The sequence below is a fragment of the Ricinus communis genome, chromosome 6 (assembly GCF_019578655.1).
Source record: "Ricinus communis isolate WT05 ecotype wild-type chromosome 6, ASM1957865v1, whole genome shotgun sequence".
Taxonomy (NCBI): domain Eukaryota; kingdom Viridiplantae; phylum Streptophyta; class Magnoliopsida; order Malpighiales; family Euphorbiaceae; genus Ricinus; species Ricinus communis.
Genome location: NC_063261.1, coordinates 21,040,894 through 21,064,263, shown reverse-complemented (window position 1 = coordinate 21,064,263; position 23,370 = coordinate 21,040,894). Strand labels below are relative to the sequence as shown.

Genomic DNA, 23,370 nt, shown 5'->3' with positions numbered 1-23,370 from the left:
GCAAGACAGTTTTCAATTATATGTTCAACAAGCCCGTGTCCCATGTTTATATTATGTGCTCGAATGAAACTAACTTAGCTGACAGAAAGTAGGCTACCAGAGTCTGGGAAGACACCGGTTCCAGATAAATTATTCACTCAGCATGTCATGTTGTCATGCTCTAGCCATTATTAGCCTGGTTCTGGTAACATACAAACAACAATTTGAACAGGGATTTGTAATTTCACTTCAAAGTAAACCACAACAACGGTTCTCCGCAACCGGAAGTAGTTTCTCCCAGATCTTTCTCAACCAAACATTGTAAACATCATCCAGCAGCAGAACAAAATGGACCTGCCAAGCAACAATTTCAAATGAGAGGAGATGTGGCAGCATCATATTCATGGGCAAAACTTGTAGACATAATGGGTTACCATCACCTATACAGATGTTGGAACTAAAAAAGTTGGATTGTATGATGATGAACAAGTTATGGGTTAATGGAAAAATAGCAACTATTAGGATGGCAAGTAGGGAGAAAAGGCATTTTCAGTTGTGCATGCTGTTTCCTCATGAGCCTCTAGTATTAGTGCTCACCTCTTGAAAGTCAACTCAATTCTAAGGAAATAAGTTGCAGAATGGGACAACTCAACTCCAGAATCTAATCTAGCATTTCAAAGGGTTAAAACATGTTGTTGCCACCAAAATTTTTACCTCTTTAAAGTCATCTGCAAATTCTTTGACTGTAGATATAGCCACCGTAGCTGCTTCTTCCAAAGGATACCTGAAACATTACTAAATTAGGGAGATACCATGCCAAACTTTAAGCAATTCAGCATCTTTTGTATACTTGTATATATATATATATATAAACATTGAGCTGGGTTCCTTAATTAAAGCCAAAACTTGCAATTCCATCTTTTCCCAATATCAATCATGCAATAATTTCTTTCTACGTCAGCTCCAAAATCTATCAATCAGGATAAAGTTGTCATCTACTTTTTTTTTTTAAAAAAAAAGAAAGAAAAAGAAGTTGAACATGTGATCAATATATATTTGAGCTTTCTGTCCTCTCACCATTTAAACCTACACAAGTGCATATTTAGGAGCCAAGAAGAAAAGGCCTAAGGTGGTTTCATTTGGCAACTTACCCATAAGCCCCACAACAAACTGCAGGAAAAGCAATGTACCGAATCTTGTTGGCTTTGGCTAATTTCAAGCTATTCCTGTGCCCATTAAAAGAGAGATCTTATTCAGAATGACAAGCAAACTAGTTTTACAGGAAAGGACTCAATTCACCTGTATGCATTTCTCAAGGAGGCTTGAGGGTTGTTGTCATAAAAATAGATGGGGCCAACAGTGTGAATCACTCGAGATGCAGGCAATCGGAAACCCCTGCGCAAATTCATTTCATCTCTCCAAAGTGAATTAATACATTAAGTCATATATATAGTTAAAACCCTGAAAGTCTTAAAATGAAAATGCAATATATATATATATATATATATATATATATGGTATTATAATGTGGCATGCAAAGCAAGAATTAAAGAGGTAGCATACGGAGTAATTCTTGCTTGTCCTGTAGAGCAGCGGACGCCAGGTTGGATTTCAGGAATATCATAGCATGCATCTCTAAGTTTTGGTCCGGCAGCTCTATGTATGGCTAGAAAAAATATATCCAAATTCCTCAGAAAGCTTCATATTCATACAATTACCATCTTAGTATTATATTAGGTTGCACAGAAACAGAAACAGAAATGAAAACACCACATGATACGGCTTGGGGATACGGGATTTTCTTTATATATATATATAAGGAATTACGTTACCTAAATCTGCGCCTCCATCAGCAATCATTAGCTCATTAGTTGAATTAACCTGCACAGGGTAAACGTTTGCTTTACTATTCCAATTGAATAAAGTCCTAAACCATAATGAAATTCAAGTAAAGAAAAGAAGGGCAGATAGGAAATATAATTAATACTAATGAAAGTAAGTTTTGAGGGACGTAGTAGCAGTATACATACAATAGCATCAGAACGGCCATCGACAGACCACTTGGTGATGCTTCCTTTGTGGACTTTGAGAAGAGACGAAGAAGACAATGGAAAAACATAAGTATTCTCATCGGATGTAGGAAAAACGAGTGCCTCCGGACACCGCCTGGCTCCGGCAGATATGTCTATTGGCATAATGATGATAACCAAAATTCAATGCAGAGATTTTTGGAATACAGCCTTCCCTCGATTAAGTGACCCTCTTTTTTAATATCCAAAGTCAATACACGCGCTTTCTTCCACAATCAAGTCTACCTTCTTCCTCATTTTATTACAACCAAAACTAATTATCTAATTATTTTTTAGATGAATTCTACTTACAAATTTTAAATATTTTTATTATTTATTGAACAGAGATTATAAAATTTTAAATTAATTTACATAAATAAAAAATTTCTTAATAGATTTACATAAAAATATTTTTGTGCGAAATTTTATATAAAAATATTTTATGTAAATTTAATCTAAATTTTATAATTTTTTTTAAATAAACGTATAAATATATTAAAAAATTATTGTAACTAGACACTCTAGAATTTACCATACTATTTATAAATTCTTACCTTGTTTTTCTTTTTAAAACCTTACTGTTTATAATAAATGACTAATCTATTTCAGTCTTAAATTTTTTAAATAGATAATTATATACTCATATTTTTTAATATTATACTATTTATTCCTTAATATTTAAAAATTATATTTATAATTTTATACTAGAAATATTACACTATTTATTTCAAAATTTTATTAAAACAATCGTTAACTAGATTTGATTTTAATTATTTAACTCATGAGTTTTTGTATAATATATAAGTCTTGTTTGAGTTAAGCCAATGCATGTGTAACACTATCTTGTTTAGTGTGCTAAATTGCTTTGTTTAATAGGCTAACTTATATTAGTTGCTTTAGTTTAATAATTGTAAAAGCACTATTTGCTTATCTTGTCAATAAGAATATAGTGCCATATGTAGCAATATGCACTAAATATGAAGCTAGAGTTCTAATCATTTTACTCTTGCATTTTCTCTTTCTCCTCCTCTCATGGAAACTTAACAACAAGTTCTTTAGGTAGCACTGGTATATCAGGCTGCTGTAGACTAAGCCAATAAAACTCTGTTACATCAATCATTCACAATAAGAATAACTGTATTTAAATCACACCTATAATCATGATTATGTGACAATTAACATTTTGTTTCTACAAGGTTTTGTCACTTCAAAGTATCGTACAACAATTGTGCTGCATCACCAAAGATAGGTACTGGCTGGTCTTCTCATACCAAACATTGTAAACATCATCTAAGAGCAGAACAAAATGAACCTGCCAAGCAAACAATTTTAAGGAAATAATTTGCAGAATGGACAACTCAAATCCAGAATCTAATCTAGCATTTCAAAGGGTTAAAACATGATGTTGCCACTAAAAATATTACCTCTTTAAAGTCATGTGCAAATTCTTTGACTGTAGATATAGCCACCATAGCTGCTTCCTCCAAAGGATACCTGAAAGAACAGAATATTAGAGAGAAAATGAGAGAGAGGTCAATGGATTTGTCACTGGTTTTACAACACTTTGCTCAAAGGAAACTCAGTTTCGATTTGGCGACTTACCCAAAAGTCCCACAACAAACTGCAGGAAAAGCAACGTACTGAATCTCGTTGGCTTTAGCCAATTCCAAGCTGTTCCTGTGCCCATTAAAAGAGAGACATCTTAGCTAGATCGACAAATAAGTAAAACTACTTGCACGAAATAGACACGATGAGTGCCATAGTAATTTACCTGTATGCATTTCTCAGGGAAAGTACAGGGTTTCTATCATCAGAATGGACGGGGCCAACAGTGTGAATCACACGAGATACTGGCAATTCAAAACCTCTGCAGAAAGACATTCAACATATCATCTCTCTGATGGAAATTCATACATGTACCATAGTTAAAAAGTAGAGGAGATAAAGAATTACAAAGACTGAACAATCACTTGGATCATTTACCATGATAAGATCATAATCAACGCCCTGAAGATTTATTACAATGTGCTTCCCAAATTATTTGAAATTTACTCGACACAGAAACAATCATTGTGATCATAAAATAAAAATATTTCTGATATTTGGTTTTAGTCTTCAATCTATAAATACGATGCTCCAAAATCTTTAAGTTATTGCATATATATATATTCACGTAGATACTTAATTTGTTGGACATTACTGAGTAATTCTTGCTTCTCCTGTCGGGCAACGGACTTCATCCCGGACGACAGGAATATCATCGCATGCATATGCTAATCTTGGTCCGGCAGCTTCATGTATGTCTAGCAAACATTTTGTCATAAAATTTTAGCTCTGCTAGTAGAAGTAACACCAAATCCAAGTGATCAGAAGAGGAGGGGAGTAGATTACCTGCATCCGCACCTCCAAGCGCATGCATTAGCATATTTGTTGAGTTAACCTGCAGAAGATGATGCAAATCAAATGAATAAATGGTCTCTCTGCAATATTTTCCAAGGGAAGGATTCTTGGCAGTTTGTGTAACAAAACTGGAGTGAATTAGCTATCTATTCTTTAGAATCCCAATTACTTAATATTTAAGAAACAGAGTATTCATATTTATATATAGAAGGAACCCATCATAGACAACCGTATTGATCTGCATGTATATTAAATAACAATTAATATAAAAAAGTAAACAAAAGAAGGCACATATAGGAAATCAAGATGGAAAACAGAATGAAAGACGAATAGGTTCTTACAATAGCATCAGAAGAGCTGTTAACAAACCAATTGGTGATATTTCCTCTGTTGAGTTTGAGAAGACAGGAAGAAGACAAGGGAAAAACAACCTCACTGGAGGTCATAGGAAAACGGAACGAAGCCGGAGAAACGCCGGCAGAGATATCCATAGGCATGATTAGCAGTGTTAAAGGAGGAGGAGATGGTGGTAATGGAAGAATCCTAGCTACATGTAATTGCTCGAGAAAAAACAAATGTCTTTTAAGAGTGCTGAAAACAAGAGCAAGACGAGAGCCGTCGAGAAGTCGGGTGAATGGGTGTTTCAGAGAAAATACCAAGTAAATGAGAAAAAGTAGAAATCGAATATTTTTTTCCATGACAACTATTTGGTAAACCTTTTACATCCCGTCTGTTTTTCAGCGTTTGGAAAAATTGCTTCTAGAAACGCGTTCGTATTTTTCTCCTCTTTTTTCTGTTTAACCCTTTGGAGTAATTTTGCATTTTGAAGGAAAATCATTTTTTGTTTCTTTTCTGAATGAACAAAATGTAGTTATTTAGTTAAAGCTTAGAATCTCAGATGTATATGAACTGTACTTTTGAACCAATATACTTCTCACCTGACAGGAAATGCAAATTCATGAAATAGTACGTACTAAAATTAACAGCAAATTCATCAAACTGTATTAGATAATATCATTGTGAATCCAAAACTGCACTATTTTAATTTAAACAGGATTCTTTTCTCAACAATTATGGTTAACATATCATGCGGATAAAAAACATCCTGACAATTGTGGCTTGCAATTTAAGAGATTATGCCACCTTATTAAGTAGTTTGCAAAAGATGCTTTCCCAATATGAAAGCATGCAAGTCTTTTCACCATACATCCATACATAACAGAGGTGCTCTTGAGCTAAAGGTTCAAATTAACTATCAAGTAGAGTATTCGCTAAAACGCACACTATTGATGATTTATGCTAACATGGCATGCATTCATCCACCTCTTCCATCCACTGGAGGTCACAATAGCACGACAATCCCACACGTATATCTACCGAATGCTCCATCAATTTCTGAGTAACTGAAATAACTGCTCCGCAACTTCAATTAAAACCCAGATACTGTCCGTCCTAAGCCAACAGCAATTCCTTTGCCTTCTTCACCCAGACATTGAAAATCTCATCCGAGAACAGAACAAAATGCACCTGCAGAAGAAAATTTTAAGCAAGAGGCAATAAGTTCTCAAGTATTCGTTACTGATCTACACCATGGCATAATTCTGCCATTCCAGCAATGTACTGACTGCAGGATATTGATAGTAGTTAGCTAGGGATCAAGAATCATAAGCTTGTTTTGTACAGCACCTGGACCGCTTCTAACCAAGATGAGAATTTTGAAGGATGGCAGAATCATAGAATGAGTTCGAATAGAAACTTGAAGGTTCCTTTATTTTTGGGCCGCGCGAATCAATTCTCTATAAATTTTAAAAGCAACATACAATATAAATGCATATTGTTTTCCTTTCTTTCATAAATAAAATTTCCTCTTTTCCCTAAACATATATAGAAAGACGTCTATAGAAGATCAAACGCCAGAGGGCAGTTCTAGTTTTGTTTCCTTGCAGAAGCCTGCACTTTTTATTCCTAGATTACAAGAATGCTAGAAAATGTGAACATGAATGCTAGAGCAGAAAACCCATTATAAACTTAAAAGTGGTTTAATTTTCCCATATGATTAGAAAAAGAGACATTGTACCTCTTTTATATCATCTGCAAATTCTTTGATTGTGGATATAGACACTGAGGCAGCTTCCTCAAAAGGATACCTGAAACAATGCAAAAACAGAGAGAACAATTAAAATCATCAAGAAGTTAAGTCTATCACTCAGGGAGTTTTGCAAATTTATTAACACCTAAGCATTATGTTCTTGTCTTCTTGACAATCTATAACCAAGTACATGCATTAGAGGGAGAAGATAAAAAAATAAAAGTACTAAGTTATTATCCATGTTCAACTTACAAATAAACACCACAAGATATAGCAGGAAAAGCAATAAACTTAATGTTGTTGTCTTTGGCCACTGACAAGCTGTTCCTGTAACCGTTAAGAGGAAACAATGTATCCCATTTAGAATGATCAATGATATTACTCATGAAAAGAACATAACCAATGCAACAATAGACCTGTATGCATTCTTCAAGATGGCTGCAGAGTTCCTATTGGCATCATAGATGGGGCCAACAGTATGAATTACATGAGATGCAGGCAATTTGAAACCTCTGCAAATGTTTAACATGTATCACATAAAAATCATTGATAACACGCGCAGGGGGGTGGAATGATAGCTCCATTATAACACAAGTTAAGCAAGAAGGGCATACGGAGTAATTCTTGCTTCTCCTGTTGGGCAGCGGATCCCAGGTCGAACTTCAGGGACCTTATAGCATGCATCTACGAGTTCAGGTCCAGCAGCTCTGTGAATGGCTAGCAAGAAGTGATCAAGTTAGTCAGAAGATGAATAAAATTTCCCATTAAGATTTGAGTAAATTATAAGGGATTATGAAATCGCAAGAGAAGAAATACCTCCATCGGCACCTCCACCTCCAAGCATTTTCTCATTTGCTGGATTAACCTGCAGAAAATTGAAATTAAGAGATATGTACATTATTTTTTGAAGACTTTCAATCTCCTTATGTGCAAACAGATGCTGTCAACTTAAAACTCGAAGAAATTTGTGTTTCTGAAAACCCTAGTGCTCCACTGCACAATATGAGTAACCCAAAAATCTAATATTTAATACAACCCGTTGTAGAAAACATATTCATCACCAAACTGATCTGCCATAGAAATCCATGAAATTCACCTATCTCATACATGACATAGTTATCCATCAAATTGCGTAAAATAAAAAACAAAACAAAGTAAAGCCATTAACTTTACTTCCACCTTATATTCATAATCATTCATGCTTCTGTGATTGGTGGGTCGATTAGCAACGATAGATCGATGTCAATCAGGTTAATAAAACCACAAGATACCCACATCAAGAAATATAATATTACTAAGAACTAAACAAAAATTAGACTGAAATCAAGACAAGAAGGGAGATGGGTAGTTACAATAGCATCAGAGGAGCCATCAACAAACCACTTGGTGATATCTCCTTTATTGATTTTGAGAACAGAGGATGAAGATAAAGGAAAAACAGCAGTATTAATATCAGTATCTCCTCCATTTGTAGAAAGTCCAGCTGAGCTTGCCATGATGTGCGATGATGTCAAGGGGATGTGATTCTTGAGATACTTCTTGGGTATCTGTTTTCTGGAGTATGGTTGGTTTATAGAATACAAGGGAATAGATGTTTCTAGAGAAGTAAAGGTAGAGGTAGACACGAGGATTGTAGGAGATAAAGATGACAGTCTCGCTCTCACTAGCACTAGGCTTCTACAGAGCGTAGCCATCAATAGCCATTTTGGTGCAACCAAATGTATAAATTATACTTTTCAATACTTGGCTAGGCTTCAGTTACTTGATCCTAAACAAGTTTAAAGTTCAGGTCGGCCCAAGCCGGGGGAAATTTAAGCCGAGGCCTGAATTTGGTCCGGTTACTGCAGCTCTGACCAGACGTAATAATCCACGTAAACATATGCATAGGTGAGGCAGGTAACCGAATACGTGAAGGGGTCTTACTTATTTTTGTATAAGATGTGACTTTTGTTTGCTGACCATTGAGATTGTGCCTTATGTCACTGCCATTGGAATTATGTTTTAGAGCTACTAACTTTCATGACATTAAAAAAAGGAAACAGTCTTAATGAAGAGAACTCAATATGCCAAATCCCTAAGGAAGATCTTATTCAAGAAGTTCAAATGTTGAAATCAGTATACAACAAGAAAAAACTGCCCCATTGGCATCTGCAACAAAAGGACAATCAAATATCAAATTCTCCCAACTGGGTTTTAGACCAACTTGAGGATTACAATCAAATGAGCTTTTGTTTTTTGTTGATTTTTTTTGTATGGCCTCCAGTCAAATAAGAAAGCCACTACTAAGACATTCCTATATAAATATATATGAAGTAAAGGCCTAGCGGGTGCCAGTAAACCACCACAGCAACAGCCAGCCACGTTGGCTAAGCTTTCTTTCTCCTACTACCCTAACCGCACCATCTCACAAACAATTGTATAACATTATATTACAACATACAAATGTTACTAAATGTCATAGCAAACACTTGCCTTTTAATGTCTAATCCTAATGTATAGATTTCTAAAATTGGCCACCCTCAAATGTTTGTCCGAATTGCCAGTTAGCCGGGGCAACATTGTAGCTTGTCACAGTCCTACCATCACTTGTTGTAACTTGGAAAGACAAGCTTTGTCCATTCATGTATGAATTGCTTTGCCAGTTCTGTCCCCAATTCCTTGACATTGTCTGCCATCCTGTCTTTGATCCCTTGATTGACACTGAATGTACATCTCCTGCTCCAGCTACATTTGTGATCAATACCAAGTTGAAGTAAGAGTGTCCATTAATTGTAAACCTTATTCCTCCTTTCTTTGCACAGGGGATCCTGTATTCAAAACCAACATCAAGAATGTTAGAACACTGTAAATAATTTGTTAATTTAGTATGTCTATCGAATTATTCAAAGTTTTAACTCAATGATACTGAAACTTCGTCTTCGTCTTCAGGACTATTGTGTTACAATTTTGAAAATGTCTCCTTTTTTTTCTTTTCTTTTCTTACCTTCTGAACGAAACGGGTACAATTCCAGCTCTGTATTGAGCAATTTGCAAGAAAGCAGGCTCAGCCAAGTCAAAGTGTTGGAGAGGAGGATTGCACCAGCCACCATTGTCATTAGACTGGGCAAAGTTAGGAGGGCAGAAGTTGGTAGCAGCAACGGTGATTGTGCCGGGGAGACACCATTTAGGGTCATTATCACATCTCATTTCATAGCAAGAACCACAGCTCAAGCCACTGTTGAATAGGGCAGTACTAAGTGCTGCAGTGTTAGTACCATACCCTTGGCTATACAAATTTCCATACCCACAAGCACCTCCTGCAACAAAATAAAAAAATAAACATTACCCTTTAGAATTTGACATATTTGCAACATTTTAGGAGAGAAAGTTCCTTTTTTTTTTTTTTTATGTGATCATGTGTAGTAGCATGTTCCTATAGTACTGTACATATTACTAGTAGCATAGGGGCTTTGGCCCAAGATTATGAGTTTGGATATCTCAATTAGACGGAAACTATTTTCTTGAACTTACCCATTGTGCCGGAAGCATCACCCCCACCATAGAAAGTGGCATGAGCACTTTGCCAACCTCCATAGTCTCCATAAGTACCTCTAAGGCAATTCAGCAGAAAGAATAGAAGAGAAATAGCAGGGAATGTAGCTGCAGCCATTGTTAGTATATGTCCTTACGTTGAGGGATAGAGAAAAAGAAAAAAGAAGAGAGAAAAGAGAGATAATTGGGGTTCAGTGCTAAGTGCTTTGATGGTTTGCATAAGGCAAATGATAGCATACTTATATAGTAAAAAAAAAAGGAGATTATTGGATTGATGTTGACTAGGTAAGTAACAAGAGACAAGTTAAGTAAGAACATGTCTTGGAATTGAGAGAGAGGCGAAGCCACAAAAACTGATTCTCAGAAAAAAAGAAAAAGGATTTTGAGGTCATTACCAAGAATCAAATTGCACATGCAAATGTTCTAAGTTGGACAACCAACTGCTAAACTTATGACCCCACATGCACATGCATTTATCAACTGTCTACTTTCTTTTTTTCTTTGGTTTTACTTGTTCTTAAAATTCCTTACTTGTGGTGTGATTCAATCTGGAATTTTTCTTTCTTGAGACTGGCCTTAGATTGCGCAAATTAGCCTATAATTTCTTAGGCCTTTGATTATGGGATTAATTTGAGTCCAACTTTGAGGGCACAGGTTTCTCTGGAAAATGTTTTAAGTCTTGACATATCATATAATGTGGATCTTGAGCTTAAAAGTCATTCTCTTTTCAGGGTTTTGCTCATGTGGTCAAAGAATTGAGTGTTTTCATCTTTCATCTCTTAACCAGATTCAATGGGTCAAAGGTTACTTTTTCCTCTTAATTTGCACTGTTAAGATATCGACATCCCAAATAAATCCTTGCTAACACTTATAAACTTATTTCTCTTCTTCTTCTTTTTTTAAAGTCATCGGAAGTAACCATTCATTCTCATTCACAATAACAGAACGAAAATAGTTAAGAGTTTAATAATTCTCATAATTAAAAATATGAATCAGCTACCACCAACAGGGCTACCATCCACAGTCTAAATACTTTCTCTTTTTCTTGAAGACGAACGGATTTAACATAAACTTTGGAAGGACAGAACGTGCTCGCCTGTAGGTTAAGTGGCCTGCAAGTTTTATATAAAGTGTGGAAAAACTACAAGAACACTCAGTTCCTTTTATTTTTATTTTTTAAATGTCCAAGCATGCAACACTGTGGATAGAGAGATCTCCATAAATTTAATCAATTGTCGGTTGCTAAACTAATTATAATAATAATCATGATTAGAAATAACCCACTTTCTAATTAATTAACAATGTAACTCTCAATGACACACACATATATATATATGCATGTGAATAAAAATATAACTATAGCACACGTATGATGATTATTAAATTAATTAGTTAACAAGTTTCAAAGAAGAAGAAAGCTTGTAGGTTAATGCATATGTGGATGATTAGGCTTTTCCAATCAAAAGACATATGTATTGATTAATCACAAATGGTTTTGCTATGCATATTTTTATGTATAAATGTACTTTTTATCATATAATTAAAACTTGAATGATAGTGTAATTAAGGGACCTACCACGTTACTGAGCACATGCAGCTCCCGGGCTTGGCGGTCCCTTGTATTCATGCATCATTTTCATACGTTGAATTTTAGGGTTTTCTTCTCTATTTTGCTTTCATTTTATTTTTGTTATAAGGTTGATAAATAAAATAATGGTAATGTGTAAAACAAGCTGTAAAGAAATTATATGAGATAATGATTTGACATAATGAAAACAAAACAACATATATTTGGGATAATTGTATTAGTTTGTGTTAGTTGATCTATCTTGCATTCAGAAGATAACACAGAAGATGGATCAAACCAAACCATGGAGAAAATGATTTTCATATCTTTTTCTGTTGCTGTATTATTCTGTCAAAAGTCTCGACCAAGAATTTCTTGGCACTAGTAAATCTTCAAGAATTTTGTCTCTTTTGCACTCGATGAGGTGGATTTGAGAGAGATAAATTAGCTTTCCAGTGCAGGAAAATAGAAAAAGAAAAAAAGAAACACTCTCTCTCACTCATATCAATGGAAACGTACGATTAAGGAACCTTTATATCTTTGTTTTCTTTCTTTGTTTTGTTTTTCTGTTTCCTCCGTTGGAGGACAAAGATTGAATGCAGATTTTAAGGTTCGACATTTTCACATTGTAAGAAGAGTATTGAATATTGGATTATTAATTTGCCAATCAGTACCAGCCACGTATTTATTCATTACAATTAAAGATTAAGACATTGCAATATCCTATGTGATTTGTCTGCATTGCAAAGTCAAGATATGTGGCTTCCCATCATAATTATATATGGCAATATAATAACAACGTCAAAGGGAACTTTCTTTTTCCTCAACAGATTGTCGAGGAAACGCACCATTAACAGTTGGAAGAGATGCGCCCGCCAATCAGAAAATGATGTATGTTTGATATTTTTATTCATCTAAATTGGAGAAATTTTAACACTTTAAGCCTAACTCAAGTGACAATGATGTTCGTTCTTGAAAATCGATGAATTCTCGACTTTACGATGATTGTAAGGAGATGAATACCACGATATTGGCTCCTCAATAGATTAAAAAAAATTTAAGTTAAAATCTTTTTGCATTATTTTTTTGATATTAATGGAATTTCTATTTTTACAGTGAGTTTTGCACAGCAACAAAAAGTAGGAGGATTTGGAAATAACATTAGCAAACTATAAAGTGTGAATAAAAGAAAAATGTAATGCAATTAAATGAAGAATTAGACCTTGACTTTGCAGTTCTATGAACATTACTTTATTGAATATTGAGATAGAAATTAGAAAATGCCGTGCAGTAGTAGCATTCCATGGAATATTCACAGACAAAGTAAGAATGTAAGAAAAAAAAGGAGATGAATGTTTTGATGCAACTTAATTACATATGTTTATTACATTTTGAGAAGTAAAATGCTACTAATTAATAGAATTTGGAGCTAATAGATCTCCTTTTCTTTTTTATGTGGCCCTATACGCCAGGGCAAATTTGAGCCATACGAGCTGATTTTTAAGCCTATTTTTAATTGTGTGCAATGAAAGTGCATTCATGGTTTCAGTTTTTTTTTTTAAATGTGTAGAATTTGTATACTAGTAGGAATAATATTTGTGATTCTGAAACACCAAAGAGGAACAATGTTGCATCAACTTAGAATGAGATCCACAAAAAGGTACAGGGATTTTATCCATATGTTGTCGGTTAGGGACCAAAAATGAAAGTGCCCTTCACAAGGGGTTGTCTGTCAGCCCCAGTTGAAAGACACCAACCCAACCCACAACATGCAACGGACAATAGCCACAAGGAATTCTGAATAGTCACTTTCTAAATGGTCAGTTTAATACCATGGTTGCTTAGGCCATCAGTAAACAGCCCCACTTGGCCTTTCCAACATAGACTTAGGGGTGCAATCCCTACCATGTGAACTTTAATGTGAGATTGGGAATGTAGGCCACCTTGACCCTTGTAAGGTTACAAGTTGGTTATATTTGGTGCCTGATACTCCCCAAGTCTTTGATACCTGATGACAGGATGTGTTGCATCTATTAAAAATGCCACCTTCCTGGAATCAACTGATCAATATTGGTATTTGGAATCGTCTCATTTCCAGATATTACCAAATATCAATTAATGAATCCAGGACGCTACTTAAGTTACAATCATATGCAAAGAACCTGCCATTCAATTAGTACTTCAATCACTCCATTGGAAGAGTAATCGCTAAAATTTAAGAATCCATACATCTAAAATGCATTAGGGGAACGCAGAAACTCAAACATTGCCATTGATTGCATAACCTGAAACATAAGTATAAAATGGGAGTAGTATTATCTCCATGATGATTGAGGCAAAAAGGAGTCTCAAATCCTATTTTCGCGGTTTTCTATCTTATAAGATTGATGCATACAATAAAATAGAATGAAGAGCAATGTCTCCAGAAAAAAGAAAGAACTAATATAGTTTTTCTGTTAATTTTGAAGGAGATCTCTTGTGTTTCATTGCATCACATAGCTTCACAGCATCTAGATTATCTCTAACATTATGTACTCTCACAATATTTGCACCTCCAAGAATCCCAGCAGTGATTGAAGCAATGGTTGCAGGATCTCTTTCCATTGCTGCTGGGCGATTGCAAATATCACCCAAGAATCTCTTTCTGGAAGGTCCTATAAGTATAGGAGCATGAGAAATGGCCAAGCTTTTCTTTGCAATCTCTGCTCGAATAGCTGGTAATCCCGTGAGGATTTCCACATTATGCTCTTTGTTCTTCGAAAAGCCAAGTCCAGGGTCAACAATAATCCTCCAAGCTGGGATTCCTGATAATTCTGCTTCTTTAATCTGCGAGTACAACTCAGAGGCAACTTGCTTGCAAACATCGTGATACTGCAGGTTCTCACTATTCTGCATTGTAGTTGGGTCTCCTCTCATATGCATTGCAACATAAGGAACCTCAAGACCAGCAACAACCTTAGTCATGTTAGGATCCAACTGCCCACCAGATACATCATTCACAAGTTGAGCTCCCTTTTTGACTGCTTCTAAAGCAACTTCTGAGTAAAAGGTGTCCACAGATATGAGCTTTCCATTCATCTCAGGTATCTTTACAACAGCTTCCAAGATGGGCATTAGTCTATCTAATTCCTCCTGAGGGGAAATCCTAGAGGCCATCGGCCTTGTTGATTGAGCACCAAAATCAAGAATATCTGCCCCTTCTGAAATCATCAAGTGGACCTGGGAAACAACAGAATTGATAGACTGGAACTTTCCTCCATCACTAAAACTATCTGGTGTCAAATTAATAATGCCCATCACAGAAGTTCTCTGCGACCAATCCAACAGTTGATTTCCAGCTGGTATCACTCTTTTCATGCCATCCTTCCCAATGAGGTTTTCACCACCCAAGTTCTCCCATGATTCAAAAAGTCCACCAGAATGTATTGACAAAGAATGCCAGCAAGCTACTGTATCATTCTCAATATCTGATCCCAGCAAATCCATTAATGGGGCCATTACAAATGGTCTTTCCCATATTCTCTCATGAGGGACTGCAAGTGTGTCAGAATGAATCCTGAACTTCCCATAGAACAATATATCCAAATCAATGGGCCTTGGCCCATACCTTATCCCATCAGTACGACCCATGTCCTTCTCAATCGTCTTAAGCACTCGCAACAACTCATGTGGCCCAAGTTTTGTAACAGCTCTAACAGCAGAGTTAAGAAAATGAGGCTGATCAGTAACATAGGCAGGTGCTGTCTCATACAAGCAACCATGTCTATTAATGTTAATGCCAGATTTCTTCATCAACTGCAAGGCTTGATTAAAATTATGGAGTCTATTACCCACATTGCTTCCCAGAGCAATTACTACTTCCTGCTCTTCAGAATGAAGTTCCACATATCCATCTGGGGCTGAATGGAGAAAGCAGAAGGAAGATCCTGTCATAAATATCCAAAAACTATCAAAGAAGAAAATCTGGTAGTGATTATGCTCTTAAAGAAAAAATAATTTCTAGACTAGATTCACTAATTTCTAACTTCTTTTATTGAAGTCTTGCCAAGGAACATAATCGCACAAGTGAACCATTAACATAAACCAGATTCGATGGCACAACAATGCCCTATCAGGAGATAAGTCACCAAACTCGTTGAAATGTGGAAATCTAATCACAGTAGAAATCAAATATCTAACTGACAAAACAATGAAAGGCAATCAAGAACGAAAAAATTTTACCTCTAAGGTGCCTGATGGCATTGCCAAGCCCTTGTTTGGTGGGCATCAGCCGCTTGAAGAGGATCATATTAGGAGGGTGGCCTCAAAGACCCAAAATTCACTTTCAGTATCCAAATTGTATCCTTCTTTGTATCAAAGCTATTATGTGTTGCATAATACATAAACCCCATCATCAAACATGGCAACTCAATTGATAGCATACATGAAAAAGAAAAAAGGTACATTTCATCAAAATACACCCCAATGAAAAGAATTTTCAGTTGCAAGTGCATGTGATTAACTGATAAGCAGAACTTCTCAAGTCCCTTAGCAGTTAGCACAGACTAATAGTCTAATGTCTCTAATCCTTTAATCCCCAACCATGGTTTTAACAGGTGAAGACAGAATAGAAAACTGAAATGGGGTAACATGCCCCACACAAAGTGCTTATTTTGCAATGCTGTTTGAAACGCAAAGGTCATTTATCTGTGACCTGCAGTCTTCCTATAATGATTTGGAGGAAAGTTTATCACTGAATAATATGAAAAAATTAAACTACTAGTGATTCTGTTTGGTCCGTGAATCATGTCAATTTCTAGGGATAACAAGTTTATGTGAAAATATCATAGAGTAGTCTATTTTACATAAACATCATTATTTGAAAATATCAGCCAACACCAAGTTTCATAGAGGCTCTGTGTCAAATACTTTGGGTGCAATACCAGATCAAAGACAAAATACAGAAAGATGCACACTTTTATCATAGGAAAAGACCAAATTCAACTACAAATATAGAACTGTATAAAATGGTATATAAAGGTGGGAACTTTTCACCTCGTCTCAAGCTGCTGTATTCTCAATGAAACTGGACAGCCTCCTTTACAGTGTTGTCAGCAGTTAGCTGTACAGAGAGCGCGACCTGCACATGTACAAAATATTCACCTTTTTCAACTTTCCACTATTTTGACATTCTGAATGAGCTGTAAATTTTAGTGGAGTTCATGATGAAGCTATTCACTATTCCTTTAGAAAAGCTTGCTCTACTGTTTCTCTTTTCCAATTCTTTTGTGCTTTGGTTCCTTGGCCTTATAAATGATGTAGAAATTAAAAGGCTTAATTGTTAAATGAAAAATATATTTAACAATTGTCATCAAATATGGCATATAATTTTTAAATTTTTAATATTTTAATATTTATTTTAAATTTAACTTTTAATAAAAGTAATCATTACGATATGATATGAATTCCAACTATAATAAAAAAAATTAAGTAAATATTTAAATTCTTGACTCATCCTATAATTAAGATATTGTCGTTTAAGTATAATAAAATACCATACTGCAATTTAATTAATTTATTATATGTTAAAAAAATCTTGATAAGTACCCGAATGGAGAAACAAAATTTCAAAGTTTAAACTTTCGATTAAATCGAGCTAGTATTTGATTGTATGCTTAGATAATAGCAAGACTCTTTGAGTCCATTTTTGCTGGAGGGTTGACTTAATGGATAGTGAAATGATTGTATTAGTGCAGTAAAACATACACCTCCATTTGTGAAATGTATAGCAGCTTACAGATGCGGAAAGCCACAATAGAAAGATGGAGAGGACCAAAAAGTGCAACAAAATAAGTAGGAAAGCAATGCAGCAATTGAGGTTCCACCGTTGAAATCAACATGACAAACACTGAACCATCACCAGAATCAACCTTCTCGTGCTATCCATTACAAAACTTCTACACTCGTAAATTATTCATAAGGAGTTGCAACCATCAAAGGAATTACTACTGTAATCAAAAGCATTACAAGTAGCTATTCTTAAAATGAGAGACAAAACATCTGTTGAAATACACGGAAAATCAAAAATTTCATTTTTCTGAGCAATACAAATTTTGAGCAGTAACAAAGAATCTAACAGGGAGCATCTCTGCCAGGAACAAACTTCTATTCCAGCATGATTACCCCCCAAGAATTACAAATTTGATTTGTAAGTTGTAACGGAGAAAATCTGACGAATATCTTGAAGAGCTGATGAACCAAAGACCAAAAAATCCCACTCGAGAAAAAAAATCGCACCCAAAAGAATATTACCTTAAGCTGTCAAAACGGTCAGTCTATAAACATTTTGATAAAATACGAACGGGGTGAAGTGTAGATCAGCAAATTTTGCATCAAATGCTGCTGCTTTCACTGGCAGAAATTGAGGGGCCTTCAGATTTCACTAGAACAGTGCTTCTGCTACCAATATCAAGCCCCTGCAATCGTCCAAGAGGATCCAGTGGCAACATCTCTGGGAAGGCATGTGAATGAGACGGGGCAGCAATAGCCTGATGTGAAGTTAACATGTTAGACTGGAAAGGATGAAACTGTGGCATTTGCATGTTTTGGGTGTTAACTGGCCTTGGTTGCGACTGGGGTGGAAAAAAGGAAGATTGGGTATATGGCATATGGTTCATTCCCAGATGATAGCTATCTGTTGGTGTCATCATTTCTCCAGTCGCAAACTTGAGCCTCTCTACTTCCTTCTTTAGTGCATCATTCAGAGCTGAACAGAGAGTTAAGGAAACAATTCACGATTATAAACCTTCTATTGTATGTTAATGAAGGAGAACTGGAAAAACAGGATAGCAATAGAAAACGTGCAAGGAGAAATATGTCATTCCTCATTACATACCAAATTCCAAGATCATAAAATGATGGCTAGGAAGTTTACTAACCTATTGTACCCATCATAAAAGAAACATCCCATATTCCTAGCACTAGATACCCAGAAAGTGGTCCAATTGAACGGTGGATAGACCAGATCATAACTTGACCATATTTATGGTCCAGATTAAAAAGTAGCATTAAGTTATTTTCCATCATAAAAAAAGAGCAACTATTACACTTCAGAACAACATTCGCATATGTTGAAAAAATGCGGAAAAACCTTCGGAATTTATAATGTCTGGGGTACAGCATATACTGTTCAATTGTATTGCAAATATAGTTGTCACGCAACTGACTAAAGAGAGTTCTCGAGAAAGATGCATCCAACAATGCAAAAATAAATACATGAAAGCAGAGCCAGCTTTTATACATACCATCACGTAAATGAGCCTGTTGTTCCATGGCTTGCAACCGAAGCTTAAGCTCTGTATTCTCAGTAGTCAGTCCTGTTGTATCTCTCTGAAAGACAACAGAAGATCATAAATAAATGGCACTTCAAATTCTTAAATGCACTAACTAAAACCTAAAGTGCATATAGGACCACTACAAAAATCAATAACAGAAAAGATATGGAACTTCAGTGGAGAAGTTTTACATCTTCTAGTAGAAAATCAATGTTGTTTATTCCATGAAATGAGAGTGTTAAACCTGGAATAGTGTGAGTTGGGCAGAAAGTGTTGTTGCTTCTGTCTGAAGGGTCTGCACTTTTCTTTCAAGTTCTGATATATAGCGGGCTTTCCTCTCCTTTGACCGAGCAGCAGACTGCCGATTTGCTATAATCCTGTGGAATTATGTAGTTAGAGGAAATTCAAAGAATGCACATCCATGTCCACCAATAGTTTCAAGTGAATAAGAATGCTCTACAATCAGACATGTTTGAGGCAGCCCAACAATTCATGAATAAGTGGATCATATGTTTGCACAGGATGTACTGACAATTAGATAAAGAACTGTAGACCATGAAAAGCAATTAGCTAAGTATCTACTTTGTAGGGTTTACTGGGCCCCACATTAAATGCCAATTGCATTTTTCAGTATGGATTGACTAAATATAGCTATGCCATCAACCCATACTATCAATTATACAATTAAGCAGCCTACACAGACCAAAGCTCTCATCCACAACTTGAGATTTGGCAAATCATAATTCTTCTACAGATCAGGGTTCAAATTCTCCATTTCGTTCATCTAACTCAATACTCAAACTCTTTTGTATAGATAAGGAACCTATATAAGAGGCCATCTAAAAAAACCTTTATATTGAATATTTTGCAAAGTCAAAACAGCACAATTCACAAACCAATTCAAATTCACTGTGATATTCCAGTGATTTAATTCCTAATAGTATATCATAATAATCAAGTGACAAATTTGCATATGAACAAAATAGATATATTGGCATGTTTTGGATCATACGATTCTATTAGTTTCTTTATACCAGAGAAAACTCAAGCATCAAATTCTGCAAGGAGTAAACTACTTATGAAACTAAAACACTTGCACACTTGTTAAACTCTAAATCACAATAATTTGCAATGACAGAATGTGAATTTCAGCAAGTTATCTGCCTAGGGAACTTATTCATGCTACTCATTAAGTATTAAGAATTAATAAACCGCGTAGGGGCTTCACATTCAAACATCAATTCCAAATCATGAATAAACAGCTATCAAGAAGGTTAACCTCACAAAGCAGATTAAGAGACTCATAAACCTAAAAAACCACCAAATGCTAACCCAATTAAGACACATTACATAAGAAAGCCCAATTGTAATCACTCGGAAAAACTATGAATAGCACAGTACCATAGTTCAGAATGAAAGCATACTATCACCCATTTGCCAAAAAGCAACAAACTTTATCTATAATTACATTGACATCAACTTCAAAAAGAAAAGAAAACAACCTTTTGAAGCAATTGCCAACTCATACGTAATTCAATATATATATTAAACAAAAAAGACAAGACCATTTGGTTCATTTCGAGTCCATAACTCATTTTTCTGCACAATCACATAGTCCGACATCAAAGTATATTATCACCCAATTGCTATAAAGCAACAAACTTTATCTACAATTACATTGACATAAGCCTGAAAGAAACAAACTTTATAACCGATACCAACCATAATTCAATAAAAGACATAAATATAGAACTAAAGAAAGAAAACGAAAAAGACCTTTTAGCTCGTTTAGGATCAAGAGACCACAACTCAGCAAGTTTATCAGGAGCCATAGCTTTTTTAGCCTCAATAGACTCCAGCATGGAAGAGCCATCAACAGAATTACTATAACGATGACGTGGCCTCGCATTTTTATCCGCATCGACCTCAGATGGCACGTGGAGCCCGCCATCACCATTGTCAATATTGAGAGCAGAAGAAGAGCCTTCTTGAGGTCTGGATCCAAGCTTTTCAATGCCCATGTAAGCGCAAAAGATGTCATCTTCAGATCCAAGCTCATCAAATGAGCTCCCGGACGGACCCTCAAATGGGTCGGGTACAAGATCCAGATCTTCTGGTAGTCTGAAATGGACTTCTGAGTGTGCTCGGCGGTGGAATGAAAAGGGTTGCTGCTGCTGTTGATGTTGATGTTGATGTGGAGGAAAGATTTGGGTCTCTTGTGTTGGGTTTGGTTTTGGATTCGGATCCTGCATTTTGGTTACTCCTCCTTCTCTATTCAGTTTCTTCTTCTTCTTCAAGTCTCATGTTTTGGTTTACAGATGAGAAAGAAAGCGCCTTTTTCTGTTTTTCTTTTTTCAATGTTCACTAGTTAGAACGGTGTCGTTTTGTCTACTTGAATTAGAATACTTTAATTAGCTCTGAAAGAAAAATTTAAAACTTTTTATGAGTATAGAATTGTCAATTTTAAGGATGTGTTTATTTATAGCGGACTGCTCTATTCCAATGCTTGAGGAAAAAGAACTTTCAAAAAAGAAAAAAGGACAACAGAATTACCATGAAAATAATCCTTGCCTCACACTTTTAAGATCAAATTAATCATTTTCTTTAAAAGTCCATTCTTTTGGAGGCAAAAGTTATTAAGGAAAGAAACCCAAAGAAAAGAAAAGGAGTTTTAAGCAGGCATCACTATTAGTTACTATGAACAATGATTTCAATCAACATATAAAGTGGGCCAAAAGGAGTTTGCAGAAATTGAAATGATCTTATTTTTTCACTTCTCTAGTTAATCTTTTGTTTTCTTTTTCTTTCTTTAATAGATTATGGTTCATTATAACTAGTGACAGTAATATTTGTAATGTAAAAAAATTCATTTCGAAATGATCATATTTCCATTTTTTAAGCTACCGCAGGAAACAGAAATCGAATTTGTGTAATTCTCAATTAACATAATTATTCTTTTGAAATATATAAATATAACCATAATTGAAGAAAATGAGAACACATGTTAAATTGGACAGAACTAGAACTTTGTAAAAGAAGGGAACCAGCTGCATGGCATCATCAGATGGAAAAACAGTGAGTGTAGCTTAATTTGGTGGGACATTGCTGATATGAATTGTATAAACAATAACATTTATGATATGATGAGATCATAGGGGAAACATTATTCGACAGATGCTGCATAATGGTTCTACTCCTAATGTCCACATGCACCCACAGCTAATCTGCACTTGGGTAAACTGCTACTTTTCTGCCTATGACATTTGACACATTGTTGTTTTCTGGGCTTAGGCTGTTCTAAGGTAGGGAGGGTTTTCTATACAATTTTCAGTTCACTTATCTTTAAATCCCTCAAAAAAGTTTATTTCATTTGTTCCTAGCATTGAACTTCAATTGCGTGTTAGTTCAGTTCAGTTATTTTTGCCATATGTTCCATTTTTCTCCCATAATGGAACGTTAATTATGAAAGTTATTGAACTCAAATGCAACTATTTGACTAAAAATTGTGATCAAATTAAAACTAAATGTTAAATTCAGTATTACCCCATAAAAATATTATCTTTGAAAACTAAACTGTCAAAAATTGAACTTCTAACATCAAGGACTATGAAACCCGAACTGCTAGTTCAAAGCATATCTGCATTAAACCATTTTTTCCTTTAAGGTTAGAGAAGAGTCCTAATCTTAGGCATCGATTCAGTAGAGAGGGGCTTGAGCATCAATTACCAGGGGCTCAAGAAAGTAGGAAGTATGGCTAGGAATATGGTGTGTGTGTCTTGTATACCAACCATATCTCATGACTTTGTTCACCTAAAAAAGCAGATGGTTTAATAGAGGGTTAGCAAAGTAGGTGAAGATTTATAATATGGTTGCAGTGGAACTTGAATGGAGTTAGTCAATATTAGAGGGACAAGTGTTCTGGTGTATGAAACTTTATGGTCCACAGGATAAGGAGTGTTAATAAGACTACAAATGTGGACCTATGAGCAGGAACTTGGACACATGATCTCCATGTGCCATTCTTTAATTACTTCACAAAGGACTACTGGGGTTAAAAGTATTTCCCTGTCAAACAGGAGAGGAAAATGACATTATCAGAAGGAATTCCCTTTTGCTAATTAATAAAGTGATAACAACATTGGCGAGTTTGTGGTTCATTGCTTTTTTACTACCATAACCTATTCAGTTTCAGTACTTCGACCAAAGCAATAATCATGCAGTTGATGCTTGATAGCCCATTGAAAAGTGGGGAACCTCCTACACTATCTAGTTCTTTCTTTTCATAAAAATAATTTCAGATTCAAGTGATTAAATAAATTTAAGGGATAAGAAAGACTAAGCTGTATGGTGATAGATAGTGATTCTAATTGTCAATTATTATATATATATATATATATATATATATATATGGAGTAACTTCTT

General features: G+C 35.3%; 5 protein-coding genes across 11 annotated transcripts; all 5 read right to left on the bottom strand.

Annotated features, from left to right (window-relative positions):
- Window positions 1-79: 79 nt before the first annotated feature.
- On the bottom strand, window positions 80-5,315 carry LOC8259544 (macro domain-containing protein XAC3343). Of its 4 annotated transcripts, none has more exons than XM_048375787.1 (7): window positions 4,790-5,268; window positions 4,440-4,488; window positions 4,249-4,351; window positions 3,820-3,915; window positions 3,651-3,725; window positions 3,473-3,542; window positions 80-333 (listed from the first exon to the last, which is right to left on the bottom strand). In XM_048375787.1, the coding sequence occupies exons 1-7, from the start codon at window positions 5,144-5,146 to the stop codon at window positions 229-231; spliced, it is 855 nt and encodes a 284-aa protein (XP_048231744.1). In that variant the 5' UTR covers window positions 5,147-5,268; the 3' UTR covers window positions 80-228. The 4 variants fall into 4 exon arrangements, with proteins under 4 accessions (XP_048231744.1, XP_048231743.1, XP_002520860.2 ...); XM_048375786.1 differs by lacking the exon at window positions 3,473-3,542 and adding an exon at window positions 694-763 and having other exon boundaries at window positions 4,790-5,248; XM_002520814.4 differs by lacking the exons at window positions 3,473-3,542; window positions 3,651-3,725; window positions 3,820-3,915; ... (1 more) ...; window positions 4,440-4,488; window positions 4,790-5,268 and adding exons at window positions 694-763; window positions 1,131-1,205; window positions 1,279-1,374; ... (1 more) ...; window positions 1,812-1,860; window positions 2,010-2,289.
- A 123-nt stretch (window positions 5,316-5,438) lies between these two features.
- LOC8259546 (macro domain-containing protein VPA0103) lies at window positions 5,439-8,404 on the bottom strand. The gene is made up of 7 exons (XM_002520816.4): window positions 7,890-8,404; window positions 7,354-7,402; window positions 7,152-7,254; window positions 6,954-7,049; window positions 6,790-6,864; window positions 6,526-6,595; window positions 5,439-5,975 (listed from the first exon to the last, which is right to left on the bottom strand). The coding sequence occupies exons 1-7, from the start codon at window positions 8,229-8,231 to the stop codon at window positions 5,901-5,903; spliced, it is 810 nt and encodes a 269-aa protein (XP_002520862.1). The 5' UTR covers window positions 8,232-8,404; the 3' UTR covers window positions 5,439-5,900.
- A 197-nt stretch (window positions 8,405-8,601) lies between these two features.
- On the bottom strand, window positions 8,602-10,279 carry LOC8259547 (expansin-A8). Its single transcript, XM_002520817.4, has 3 exons — window positions 10,048-10,279; window positions 9,521-9,833; window positions 8,602-9,344 (listed from the first exon to the last, which is right to left on the bottom strand). The coding sequence occupies exons 1-3, from the start codon at window positions 10,184-10,186 to the stop codon at window positions 9,041-9,043; spliced, it is 756 nt and encodes a 251-aa protein (XP_002520863.2). The 5' UTR covers window positions 10,187-10,279; the 3' UTR covers window positions 8,602-9,040.
- Window positions 10,280-13,881: 3,602 nt separating this feature from the next.
- On the bottom strand, window positions 13,882-16,925 carry LOC8259548 (folate synthesis bifunctional protein, mitochondrial-like). Of its 4 annotated transcripts, none has more exons than XM_048375785.1 (3): window positions 16,670-16,925; window positions 15,857-15,994; window positions 13,882-15,534 (listed from the first exon to the last, which is right to left on the bottom strand). In XM_048375785.1, the coding sequence occupies exons 2-3, from the start codon at window positions 15,921-15,923 to the stop codon at window positions 14,075-14,077; spliced, it is 1,527 nt and encodes a 508-aa protein (XP_048231742.1). In that variant the 5' UTR covers window positions 15,924-15,994; window positions 16,670-16,925; the 3' UTR covers window positions 13,882-14,074. The 4 variants fall into 4 exon arrangements, with proteins under 4 accessions (XP_048231742.1, XP_048231741.1, XP_048231740.1 ...); XM_048375784.1 differs by having other exon boundaries at window positions 13,882-15,561; window positions 15,857-16,041; window positions 16,670-16,923; XM_048375783.1 differs by having other exon boundaries at window positions 13,882-15,561; window positions 16,670-16,923.
- A 611-nt stretch (window positions 16,926-17,536) lies between these two features.
- On the bottom strand, window positions 17,537-21,487 carry LOC8259549 (bZIP transcription factor 18). Its single transcript, XM_002520819.4, has 4 exons — window positions 20,725-21,487; window positions 19,193-19,325; window positions 18,919-19,003; window positions 17,537-18,380 (listed from the first exon to the last, which is right to left on the bottom strand). Exons 1-4 carry the CDS (start codon window positions 21,198-21,200, stop codon window positions 18,007-18,009), a joined length of 1,068 nt encoding a protein of 355 aa, XP_002520865.1. The 5' UTR covers window positions 21,201-21,487; the 3' UTR covers window positions 17,537-18,006.
- Between the last annotated feature and the right edge of the window lie 1,883 nt (window positions 21,488-23,370).